Raw genomic sequence first — 13,495 nt, 5'->3', positions numbered from 1 at the left:
ACACGATAAATTCAGCATCACGTCCTCTAGTGGCCACCTGTCTATTCAGAGAGAAGGGAGGTCACCTTGTTCGACAGTCTACAGTGGGCATCTCACACATTATCTGTCCATACATATCACACACTTTATATACTCTTAAAATGGCCCATAAAACACTATCATCCATCAATATAGTGTTGTTATGGTTTTAGTTGTTTTAAGGATAAGTGATAAATCGATTAATTCACATGTACATATATTTTGCATATTTTAGAAATTACACATCAGAATCGCTATACTATGTAAATGATAATTAGCATATACTGATGGACCAGTATTTTAAATTTGCATTACAACTAATGTAGGACATTTTATCACTACTGCACTACTAGCACAGCCATACTTCAGCTGAATCAAGAGATTGCTACCATCTAATGGTAAAACAAGAGAACTGCATAAGAGTTTGCGTTGAAGATATGAGCTGTGTTTCAAATGACACACTATACACTATGCCAGGGGTGTCAAACTCGGTTCCTGGAATCAAGGTCTTCAGGAGTGCTTGAAGATTACAAGGAGGCATTTTGGAGTAGGGCTGTAACTAATCTCTGCATGGCAGTTTGACACCCCTGCACTATGCACTTACAATATAAACTATGCATTTAGCATGCAGTGAAAGTAGTTAGTTAGTTAGTTAGTTAGTTAGTTAGTTAGTTAGTTAGTTAGTTAGTCGAACCATGATAGATAGATAGATAGATAGATAGATAGATAGATAGATAGATAGATAGATAGATAGACAGACAGACAGACAGACAGACAGACAGACAGACAGACAGCTAGTTAGTTATGAAGTATTTTGGATCAGATTAAAACAGTGAACCATGATAGATAGACAGACAGATATTTAGCTAGTTGGCTTGTAAGTATTTTTTGATCAGATGAAAACACTGAACCATGATATAGGCAGATAGACAGACATTTAGCTAGTTAGTATTTTTGATCAGATGAGAACACAGAACCATAATAGATTGACAGACAGACATTTAGTTACGTTAGTTAGTATATTTGATCTGATTTGAACACTGAACCATGATATCTATACATAGACAGACGTTTAGTTAGTTATTTAGATAGTTTGTATTTTTTATCAGATGAGAACACTTAACCATGATAGATAGACTGACAGACATTTAGTTACGCTAGTTAGCTACAATTTTTTGATCAGATAAGAACACTGAACCAGAATAGATTAGACAGAATAGACAGACAGACATTTAGTTAGTTAGTATTTTTGGTCAGATGAGAACACTTAACCATGATAGACTGACAGACAGACAGATAGACAGATAGACAGACAGACATTTAGTTAATTAGTATTTTTGATGAGATGAGAACACTTAACCATGATATATACAGTGGGTACGGAAAGTATTCAGACCCCCTTACATTTTTCACTCTTTGTTATATTGCAGCCATTTGCTAAAATCATTTAAGTTCATTTTTTTTCCTCATTATTGTACACACAGCACCCCACATTGACAGAAAAACACAGAATTGTTGACATTTTTGCACATTTATTAAAAAAGAAAAACTGAAATATCACATGGTCCTAAGTATTCAGACCCTTTGCTGTGACAGTCATATACAGGTGAAACTCGAAAAATTTGAATATCGTGCAAAAGTTTTTTCTTTTGAAAAAGGGTTTTCATAAGCTGTAAGCCATAATCATCAAAATTATATCAAATAAAGGCTTGAAATATCTTACTTTGCTTGTAATGAGTCTATATAATATATTAGTTTCACCTTTTAAGTTGAATTACTGAAATTAATGAACTTTTGCAAGATATTCTAATTTTTCGAGTTTCACCTGTATTTAACTCAGGTGCTGTCCATTTCTTCTGATCATCCTTGAGATGGTTCTACACCTTCAATTGAGTCCAGCTGTGTTTGATTATACTGATTGGACTTGATTAGGAAAGCCACACACCTGTCTATATAAGACCTTACAGCTCACAGTGCATGTCAAGAGCAAATGAGAATCATGAGGCCAAAGGAAGTGCCTTTGTGGCAAAGCACAGATCTGGCCAAGGTTACAAAAACAATTCTGGTGCCCTTAAGGTTCATAAGAGCACAGTGGCCTCCATAATCCTTAAATGGAAGATGTTTGGGACAACCAGAACCCTTCCTAGAGCTGGCCGTCCGGCCAAACTGAGCTATGGCTGTATTAGATCAAAAGGGTGCTTCTACTAAATACTGAACAAAGGGTCTGAATACTTAGGACCATGTGATATTTCAGTTTTTCTTTTTAATAAATGTGCAAAAATGTCAACAATTCTGTGTTTTTTTGTCAATGTGGGGTGCTGTGTGTACAATAATGAGGGAAAAAAATGAACTTAAATGATTTTAGCAAATGGCTGCAATATAACAAAGAGTGAAAAATGTAAGGGGGTCTGAATACTTTCCGTACCCACTGTATACATAAGCAGACAGACATTTAATTAGTATTTTTGATCTGATGAGAACACTTAACCAGAATAGATAGATAGACAGACAGACAGACAGACAGACATTTAGTTAGTATTTTTGATTTGATGAGAACACTGAACCAGGATAGATAGACAGACAGAGAATTGCCATACTGAACACAGTGTGCAAAATAAATACTGCAGACATGGCAAGAGTATTATGGTAGTATGCTATTTCAAACATAGCCATGGACAGACAAATGACACTGTATTCCTTTTTCAGACTCCTTTTTTTTAATTTATAAATAGTGTTCGACAACAGTCGATGCAGATAAATTAAACATGTTTTGCAATGGGGGTTTTCTGTTCTTCAGAAACGTTTTATATACATGTCTAATCTGAGCTGCCAGGAATCATAAATTATAGACAAATAATACAGTAGAAATAGTTTTTAGATTAAAAAAAAGAGAATATCTCCATGTCTAAATAGTCTAAAACCACTCTCTTAAAGGAACAAGATATTATATCATGCAACATTAAAAAAAAAATTACAGTTAAATGGATTACTTATGAACATACTTATTGCATCAAAAGGTCCTAAGGTCCTTAAGGCAGTCTCATAGGCAGGGTCAAATATGACCCATCAGTTAATACATACATAGCTTTAATAAGCACGTCATGTAGGCCGTCATCATTCATTCATTCATTCATTCAAATAACGTTCAGGGATGCAAACTCATGAGAGTAAGAAAGTCATAGCAAGTATTCTAGATAAATATATTTTTGTTGATTTGTTTGTTATATTTAAAGCATTTCTGTTGCTTTTAAATTGTTTAAGCTATAAGTAACTCTTTCAAGTGATTTTAATAAGGAAAATGTACTAAAACAATTTGGCAATTTAGCTTAGAAAAGTGTGACTTTAGCTGAAAGGTGAGTACATTGCATCCCTGAATGTTATAATTGCAGTTGTTACACATGGATAATTGTGTCTGATGCAAAGTCGCTGGCTTTACAGTCGCTGTTTGCAAAGGTCCTCTTATGGTAATTTTTGTAAGTGCAGCCTGACCTTACTGAGGTTTTGGCTAGCAGTATGAAACAAGGACATCCCAAAGTTTCCTTAGCTTCAAGTCAAGTTTGCTAGTATAACAAGTTTACTCAGTACAGTGATACATTTTACTGACATGCAAAGGCAAAAAGCAGTAAGTACACATTTAGTCAAAACTGACATGACTATGACAGACTATGATCTGTCCAGTCACAGATGTTTTTGACCAAACTATGCTCAGTTTCTGAGAAATTTGATAATCCACATTTGGATGGACTGAAAAAAACTTTTGAAGCCATTTTGCTCAGTTTCAGTGTTGTCATAGTTACTGTGTTTTGGCTTTGTTGGTCAGTGTACTTGGGAAGGCAATGTACGGAAGAAAAAAAATTATTAAAATAAAGATAATACATTAATTAATTAATTTAAAAGAAGTTCATTAACTCAAATGGACACTGTTGAAAGAGAACTATGTATATATAAAAAGTTCATCATAATCTCACAAATCGCACAGTTTATCTTCTAATGGAAGTTTCGCAACAACAATGTTGTGCTTGGATTTCAGTGATTTGTTAAAAATAGGTCCACTATGCTTAATACATTCATCTACAAAGACGAAAACAGGCATGTTGGAACATACATCGATACAACAACAGCATTTGCAAGGCAAAGTTTAGCTTTGAGTTTTCCTCACATGAAGAAATCTGAAAACACGACCAGAACAAATGTTAATTGGCACGACAGAGCATGATTGCTGAGAGAACATGTGTAGTGTTTCGAATGAGCAGCCATGTACAAGAAACTCCCTGAAGTCTTAAAAGCAGCTACCTTCTGTCCATAGATGCAGATTAATGTTTAGAGTTGCTGCTACATTAGTTAGTCATTGACAATAAAAATCTGTGTTAGTGCATTTGCAGACTGAATTGCATGTCAGAATGGCAATCTGGTTCTTATGCCGTTCTCCTTTATTTCCGTAACTCGGGGCAGTATCACTGGAACTTCTATATTGATGGGAGGAAGTTGAGCAGATACCTACAGTACTTAGAACATCATCCACTCCTTTACTCCTTAAAAGTCTTTCCATCTTATGCACTTTCAATGTTTTTTTTATGCTTTTAAGATGCAGTTGGTCAGTTCATTGTTTAATGAGTTGGTGGTGAACTCTCTGTTGCACTTTGTCGTTTCGTCTTCTGTTTGCGGGCTATGTCACATGCAATGGCTAAAGCACCGCCTTTTAGGAATCGCACAAAGTTCTCACCCACCAGTGGTCCTATTGCATATAGTCCTGGCTCCTTGATGCTCTCGTACGTGTACGGATCAATATCTAAAGGATTCCGTCTACAGCTGATTGGCTCTTCTGGGTTTAGCCCCAGCAGGCGACCATGTTCTGAGAGAAACGATAGGTTGGGATGTGCACCAATCAAAATGAGTGCCATTGACACTTGCAATACTGTTTGTAGCCCTCCTTCACCCTCTAGCACACACTTGCCATCAGATTTGAAGGCAACTACGTGGTGCTTAGGGAAACTGAGGTAACCAGGGTAACTGTTGTAAGGGCTTGTGCCATCGGCAGGTGAGGTTAGAGGTTGGTTGGACAGATTTTCCAACGCCTCACCCAGTTTATGTTGCTGCTGGCTCATCATTTGGTGCACTTTGTGGTACTCAGGGTAGAGGAGTTTGGGAAGCTGGTTGAATATGAGTGCTGGATCATTCACCGGTCGCCGAATGGCATGATATACGGGCGTGTTCAAGTGGTGAGCCGCAAGAATGGCATCTGCCGCTGTCAGCCCAGCACCAACTACAAGAACTGGCTCCGAAGCACGGTCCAAACGCCCTGAGGAAATGGCGGCCTCCAGCTCCCAGAAGCTGTGGCACACAAAGGGTAGATTCTCACCCTCCACGCCAAGACGTGCTGGGATGTCATGTGTTCCTGTGGCAAGCACCACGTTCTCTGCATAAACAGAGAATGGAACTTCCATCTCTTCCTTTCCTTCAACTTTAGCTGTCTGCTGGAGGCCTTGGATCTTCCAGACGGAGTGAGTGGATTCCAGGGAAACCCGTTGGACTGAGGTTACAGTTGTCCCGCAAGCAAAGCTTTTCTCCAGTCCCATTTCGCTTACATAGTGCTGGTAGTAGGATGCGATCTCAGCTGGCGTGGCTCGGTCGTTACGTACATTTCTAACAAACACAAATGTAAAAACATACAAATATTAGATGATCTGTTTAGGTCATTCTGGTAATCTGGATTTTGAAGAAATATGCATAGAATATTCTTTATGCCTCATTAACTCATAAAACCCAGTAATTAGGGTGTTTAGGTAAAGCTGCGGTGTAATTTCTGCACCATAAGCAGCACCAAACAGAATTGCAAAAATAATGACTTTTCAAACATAAAATTAACTAAATCAACCTTAGAATGATTAAGGGAAATTTTCAGATCTGTAGCTCGAATTATTTGTTCAAAAACTGGGGCTAAAATTATTACAAATGTTGCATTTTCTTCTTGGTTCAATTTACTTTCATAAGGCAACATTTCAAAATCTTATCGACCGCTACAAATTGTTGAGTGTTTTTTTGTCGCGCTTATGCAAAAGGTCACTGCATGGTACAAAATTGTCAGTCGTTACAAATTTTCGAAAGTTGTTTGTCATGCTTATGCAAAACATCACCGCATGGTACAGAATGCAAGTTCCTGTCAGAGGTTGCATGGCAAATTCACTTTATCCAACGCACGAAGACCTGACTCATGGTTATTTTTATCTGTCATTAATTGCATTTTATTTCTGCATTGAAAAGTGGGAATTATAAAACAGCTCCTATTTTAAACTTACATTAGATAAAGTTGCACATGGCTATATAAGCATTTTGATGATGAATTACAGTGTAGGATCTTCTCCAAAGATCCATCAGGTATGTTCATGGTTTATATAGGGATATTGTTTGGCTCATTGGTCTGCTGGGTCGAACTGCATTCTCACCACAAGCAAACCGCTCCTGGGTTAGTTTGCAATAAGTTAGACAAAGATGAGGCGGTCTCTGACCAATTGTTTTGATGCGAATCAGTGCGATTGCGGTGTTCATATTTGCCTAAACTAACTGAACTAAGAGAGAAAACGCACCAGGTTCTTAAATAAATGCTCCAAACAAGTCAGGTGTGAAAATGCCCTTAAAGTTGTCTGCATAAATTAAGTTGGAATAGGAGAAAGTATTGTAATATAAAAATATTACACACAGCAGCTTTAAGTAGTCTAAATGCTTTCACTTGCCTTATAGACTTAGTTCTCCAACTAACACAAGTTAAGGAATTTACATTTTTATTAAATACTATAAAAAAAGTTTAGATTTATAAGATTGAAAACATCTAGTCAGATGCCAACAAATTAAACATTATTTTCCCTTAAAAGGTGCACTCAGTTAAGAGAACTGATTAGTGATTTTTAAATGTATATTAAAAAAAAATAATGACAACTCCATTTATGTTAGTAACCGTATAAAAGCGGTTTTATTCTACATGGAGGGTCTCTTATGGAAGTGGTCATGTTAGGATCACATGGCCAGCTGAATACTTCTCGCTTAATCTCACTAACCACCCTCCTGTTGGACACTTAGTGGATTAAATTAATCATGATGTCTGAATTTTCTGAACGGCAGAGGCAACTGAAAACTATTGAGTTTCAACGATGTTGCATCCACGCCCCTAGGTATCAGTGTAAATCCAAAATGACATTTACACAAAATTTACTGAGTGCACCTTTAAAGTTCAGTGTTTACAGTTGCAACTGTTGCTTGGAAGAGACCTTGTCCTTGCCAAGAACAGATACGGAAAGAAATCACTTACTAAGGTCAAAAGAATCAGCCTAGGAATGCTGCACTGGAATTGAACCCTTATCTGTACTGCTTTTATTGACATTCACTGGCTGCAAATCTACAGTCTCTCTCTCTAGATACTTGAGTGATAATTATTTACATTTTCTTTTCATACCTTCGTTTATCTTGCATCCAGTCTTTCAGTTTTAAACCAGGAAGTTCCATCCAGTTAGCCAAGCTGAGAGTCAACATTGAGCCCTCCATTGCCTGAAGGTTTCAAACACAATAAATAACAAAATCACATAATAGCATGATGTAGGCAAATCACAAGGATAACATCTGATCGAACTTTTGAAAGCACACAATAGAAGACAGTGTTACAGTGGTTTTCTGAAATGCAAATATAAAATCCCATGAGTACCACTTCCCATCAGTCCTTTTTTTATGCTGGGTCTAAATTTCCATAATTCCCTACTATATAGTATGCCAAAAACAGTATGCCAATGGAGTAGTATGTACGAATAATAAGTATTCATAAAACAGTAAGCAATGACCTACTTTTTTTGGCAAGATTCTGAAGTGCGGACTGATTGGACACTACTATCCCACAAGGCATCGGGAGCGGAGAAGAAGTTCTGCGGTGAACTGTACATTGGATGGCTCTTTTTAAATGTAAATGATTTAAATACACAAAGAAAGTTGTTCCTTGTGCTTATATTGGGCTTGTTTCACAAAACCAGAGTAGATTATTTTCACGGTTGTTGTTAGTCTGCCACATATTCGGGTCATGGGTCAATACCCACATCCCCAGATGAAGTATGTCCGGAATATATTCATACTACTCTCATGCATACCTAAAGAAAATACTGTTTTACCGGCCGAGAAGTGCGTCCATCTTCAAATGCAGTACGTACTCTGACAGCATGCGATTTCGAAAGCAGAAATAGTTTATCTGTGTTTTACCACAAGGCTGTTTTTCTGAAAATTAACCCTATTTTTTTAAGACTGTTATGAAGCACATAAAATCTCATTCTCTTTATTGTAACTTTAATATATCATAAAAATTATGATATATTATTTACATTGTAAAGTATTTATAAATCATGGTGGTATCTGTTTAACTGCCTTCATTTATGCTAATTTAAATAAAATAATCATTGCATTAGTTTTTTACTGTATTATGGGGGAAAATACTGAACCTAATGATCCAGAATAATATAAATTAATTAAAGTAATCTGGAAATGTTTTTGTAATATTCATCAATTCAAATAATACAGTGTCATGTTTTATATTGAAGTTACAGAAACAGAATATGCATGTTGGGGCCTCATATCAGAAGCCAAAAGTATTTTAGGTGTGGTTACTTACATGCCAGGACCCACCAGGTGGCCCTTTCCCCAGTACAAGATGGGGTGTGGCCCTTTGAGGCTCGTAACGCCATATCAGTGGTGAGGCACAGTCCACTCCAAAGTCACCATCAGGGAGAAGGAGGGCATCGAAAAGCACAGCCACAGGGTTGGATGAACGACCCTCTACACCTTCACAAAGATATTCTAGATCCTGAAAGCACAAATTAATACAAAGCTTTTACTTACTTGAACAGAAGAATGGACTAAGGAGCCATTCAAACAGGACATGTTCAAAACAGCAAGACGAATCGGCGCATAATGGAATCCAATGCAGGTGTATAAAAGACACAATGTATGTGTACTCAGACCAACAGTTAAAAAAAAAAAAACATAGCACAAACGTGTGAACAGCCCATAAGCCAACTCATACATGCAGCCACCACTGACAATTATAATTCTTTGAACAATCATTGTAGTTTCTATAGAGACTTTTGTGGTATCCAGTCAAAAGCTGACCATAAAACTGTACTATTAATCACCATTTGTTGTGCAAGTAGGTGTGGTAATCGTGTGTTGAAGTCTTATGTATGTGTGTGCATTACCTGATCAAACAGAGACAGATGGTGGTTCTCTGCAAGTTTGTTACGCAAAATGGGGTTGGGATGGAAGCCGTCGGGGGAACAGTAAGGTGTGTATCCCGACAGCAAGTAAGACAGACAAATGCCTGATGGTCCATTACCTGGAAGAACCAAAGTCATCCAAATAAAAGAAAATTGGAAATGGTCTACGCTATGCCCTTTTTCAATAACAACTTTTAAACACATTGAAAAAAAAATTGTTTCTCAGAAGGCTAATTTTTGTGAGAAAAAAAATATTGTATATTCATGACAAAAAGTGCAACTGAACAGAAAATGAAAATAACTGTGAAAGAATAGTTCTTTAAAAAACAGTTGTGCATGTTTGCAAACCGCTAAACCACACACAGTTATAGATAACCAGTGTTGAGTGTAATGCATTTCTAAGTAATTACTTACTGTAATTAAATTACTTTTACATTAAAAAGGGATTAATCTTAATTGTTTCAGTAAATTACAGTTATTTCTGATGTAATTGCCGTAAATACCGTACAGACTCTAGATCAATTCTATAAATAACAACAGTGAATTTAAAATCGAATTTACCCTCTAATGTTAAAATATATGTTTTCTAATTTAATGCTGCCCCCTTCAATTCTATTGCCAGTCAGTTAATAATTTGTTTGATTTTTTTATAATTTATTTGAAAGAATTCAGTTTCATGTCTATTATAGTATTTATCATCTGGTTGAGGTTGATCAGGGTTTTAGAAAGTAATTAGTAATAAGTAATGCAATTACCTTTCAGTAAGAGTAATTAGTATAGTAATCTAATTACACTGGAGAACATGTAATTAGTAGTTAGTAATTAATTAGTTTTTTTTTAGAGTAACTTACCCAACACTGTAAATAACAAATATAAATAAATGACTCTTACCAACAATGACAACAGGCAGGACATCATCGGAAAAAGTATTTTCTTTGAAAATCTCCATAGTGTCTCACCTGTAACAGGAAAAAGGAGAACAAATGATGAGTTGCAAAAGCCAACATTGCAACCATAGAAGTTACAACCCAACCCAAAAAACATGAGGCCAAACCACTTCATCCCCTCCCTTTCATTATGGTCATAACTTTTGAATGGGTTGACTAATACTGTCCCTGGAATCCAAGAGAGAGTGAGACAGATCAGAGTAATCATGCTAAATTGCCAATTTGGTACTAAAAATTCACTTGCCATTATATCAAACAATGCTGTAAGCTATTTGGTTTGTTAAATTAAGCTTAACGTTGTCTTTGTGTTTGTTTATGAGTTGCCAGAGTATGCAATAGACTGGCATGTCTTAAGGTTAAGTCAAAAATGGTAAAAAAAGAAACCGCTTTCTCTAGAAACTCATCAGTCAATCATTGTTTTGAGGAATGCTATACAAGATTTCATACAAAGGTGTACACTACAGTCTTCAAAGACAAAGGACAACTGGCTCTAACGAGGACAGAAAGAGATGTGGAAGGCCAGATGTACAACTAAACAAGAGGATAAGTACATCAGAGTCTCTAGTTTGAGAAATAGATGCCTCACATGTCCTCAGCTGACAGCTTCATTGAATTCTACCCGCTCAACACCAGTTTCATATACAACAGTAGAAGATTCAGGGGTGCAGGACTTATGGGAAGAATTGCAAAGAAAAAGCCACTTTTGAAACAGAAACAGAAAAACAAAAAGAAAAGGTTAGAGTGGGCAAAGAAACACAGACATTGGAAAACAGATAATTGGAAGAGTGTTACGGATCTTAAACCCATTGAGATTTTGTTGGATCAGCTAGACTGTAAGGTGCGTGAGAAGTGCCCGACAAGACAGCGCCATATATGGCAAGTGCTACCGGAAGTGTGGGGTGAAATGTATCTGGACAAACTGACAGCTAGAATGCAAAGGATCTGAAAAACTGCCATTGCTGCACGTGGAGGATTTTTTTTAGAAGAACTCTTTGAATTAGTTTAAGAAGTTCTGAACATTTTTGTTTTTTTATTTCAAAATGTAATAGTAATTTTTCACGTTAATAATGTCCTGACTATACATCGTGATCAGTTGAATGCCACTTTGGTGAATAAAAGTACCAATTTCTTTCCATAAGAACAAAATCTGTACATTATTGCAAACTTTTGGCCGCCAGTGTAAGTGTCGAGTGTCTAAAGACCCGAGTATGTTTGGTGAAATTCTCATGCATTTAAGGGTTAACTAATCCTATATAATCTGCATCAGCTGCAAGTGTAGTTTCATAATATCATCTGACGTTAATCGTGACTCTGCAGAAAGTTTTAAAGCGTTTCGCGCCAGTCAAATGCGCTGAGTCACTATGACTAGTGGCAAGTGAAGTGAAGGCAACCACTTCTACATGTTAAAATTAGCACCAATTAAATGTAAGCCTATGTAGACTTGCATGGGGTCCAGAAATGGGCGTAAGAGTCCCCTTTAAATAGGCTATACGTTTCATGCGGTAGGGTTTATGAGCCTGCGGTGGATGAGAGGAAATGTTCATGTCTGACTTGTAAAAAACGTACAATCAGGACATTGAAGTTCAATTTGTAGAATGCGTGAATAGCTAATGGCTCGTAGAATTTTAAAAAACAGTTGTAACGGTAATTCTACCACTATTTGGTCCATTGAAAATTGCCAACAATCCAACAATGACAAGTTACCACATGTAAATTACAGTAGCGTGATGAAAGCAAATCATCAATACCAATGTGAAAATCCACCTTACCTATCACGTGATGCCGATGTAAATGTCCAGAATTCTGTATTAAATAAATCTAATGTTTATGTAGAGCAAGGATGTTTTAAATCGATATTTAAAATGCACTTGTAGCTTCCTCTCTTTCTTGTGTTTAGCCGCACCGAACCGTTACAGCCCACGATACTCTTGAAGTGAGTCGTGCTTGTAAGGCGTGTATAATTCTTCACTGTACGGCCCATACCAACCAATCATTGTCTTTCGATGTGATGCTTAGAATTATGATTGGTGCGGCTGTGCGGTGACGTAAGTGTATCTTGTAGCTTGCAGTTTCACTCTTGGAAACGATCGTTTCCAAGAGTGAAACTGATTGGCTATAATTTGGCCGTCCCTGCTCATCAGCCAATTAGCGAACGCTGTGACTTGCAGTTCAGCTGCCATAACATTACCATCGCAACGACCTCTCGTTGAAAGGAATGGTTGTTGTGTTATTCATCCAAAAGCAGCGTATTTTCATGTCCCCACCTGCCTACAGATATTCGATTATACCCTTAAACTGCATTTTAAACTGCCACTCGAATGGTCGTTTCATACAATAGTAAAAAGTTAAATAGTTTCACAAATTGCCCTTTCACAAGACTTTAAGCCAATGTTTACAAACTGCAATGTCATGCTCCCTTCAAGAGCTACTTCGTAATAAGTAGGGCATAGGGATGATAACTTTCGATTGGGTTTCGTCCAATATATGAAACTAAGTTTTCTTGTATGACACAATTAAGTGAATTAAGGGGTGAATTTCAGACAATTTCACTCCTTGAGCTGGTGTTCCCATTTTTGATATATATATATATATATATATATATATATATATATATATATATATATATATATATATATATATATATATCAAGACATATTGCAGGTATTTCAAACAAAACGTTTTTTACGTGTCAATATTACTTTCCACCTGCTAGCCTTTTGTAATGTCCTTTCACTTCCTTGGTGTCTTTCTCTAGAAATTAATATGACATAATTTTTGGAAGGAAAACAACAGCACACATATAAGTAACTACAGTATTATACTATATAGCCACAAGACATAAACAATATGCACGTTAACATGATTTTAGTGTGATAAAATATATGACCTTTTCTGTGTGAAGTTATAGCCAATTTTAGAACTTCATTACCATTATGATGTAATGTGGAACTTTATTGAATTGTTATATTTAAACAAAACCAAAAAAATTATCAGCATGTTTTCTGATAAACGACGGCATCATTTTCTCTCGCGCTAAACCACGCCCTCAGTACGTGACCGTTGCGCATTCTTGCTGCGCGTCAACGTCAAATAATGCGGGAGAAACAACTGAAAGTGTTCAGCTAAATGCTGAAGAAGAATATTTATGAAAGAAGAGTCAGCACGTGGGCGATTATCCAGAGGAATCTTTATGTTGAGTACATTTATTTGGTTTTTGATGATCATTGTTCAATTCTTTTTGGATTTTGCTGCGCAATTAAATTGCGTTTGGAAGTCGTGCATATGATT

The 13,495-nt window shown here is 36.6% G+C and overlaps 1 protein-coding gene across 2 annotated transcripts; it reads right to left on the bottom strand.

Annotated features, from left to right (window-relative positions):
- Positions 1–2,342: 2,342 nt before the first annotated feature.
- Positions 2,343–12,120, bottom strand: LOC127646734 (oxidative stress-induced growth inhibitor 1-like). Of its 2 annotated transcripts, XM_052130587.1 has the most exons (7): positions 11,977–12,120; positions 10,794–10,907; positions 10,152–10,219; positions 9,243–9,379; positions 8,660–8,851; positions 7,466–7,557; positions 2,343–5,661 (listed from the first exon to the last, which is right to left on the bottom strand). In XM_052130587.1, the coding sequence occupies exons 3-7, from the start codon at positions 10,207–10,209 to the stop codon at positions 4,626–4,628; spliced, it is 1,515 nt and encodes a 504-aa protein (XP_051986547.1). In that variant the 5' UTR covers positions 10,210–10,219; positions 10,794–10,907; positions 11,977–12,120; the 3' UTR covers positions 2,343–4,625. The 2 variants fall into 2 exon arrangements, with proteins under 2 accessions (XP_051986547.1, XP_051986546.1); XM_052130586.1 differs by lacking the exon at positions 10,794–10,907.
- Positions 12,121–13,495: the final 1,375 nt, after the last annotated feature.

Source organism: Xyrauchen texanus, chromosome 7 (genome assembly GCF_025860055.1).
Source record: "Xyrauchen texanus isolate HMW12.3.18 chromosome 7, RBS_HiC_50CHRs, whole genome shotgun sequence".
Taxonomy (NCBI): Eukaryota; Metazoa; Chordata; class Actinopteri; order Cypriniformes; family Catostomidae; genus Xyrauchen; species Xyrauchen texanus.
The sequence above is the reverse complement of the archived record's forward strand: the minus strand, read 5'-3'. Positions and strand labels throughout refer to the sequence as shown.

What these genes read in the sequence shown, in the direction of transcription:
- LOC127646734 (XM_052130587.1), bottom strand. Translation starts at nt 10,209, where the DNA reads ATGGAGATTTTCAAAGAAAATACTTTTTCCGATGATGTCCTGCCTGTT. An exon ending in CCTGCCTGTTGTCATTGTTG is followed by an intron (nt 9,380 to 10,151) that starts GTAAGAGTCATT and finishes TGGTTCTTCCAG; the next exon opens with GTAATGGACCATCAGGCATT. An exon ending in CACCTGGTGGGTCCTGGCAT is followed by an intron (nt 7,558 to 8,659) that starts GTAAGTAACCAC and finishes TGAAACCTTCAG; the next exon opens with GCAATGGAGGGCTCAATGTT.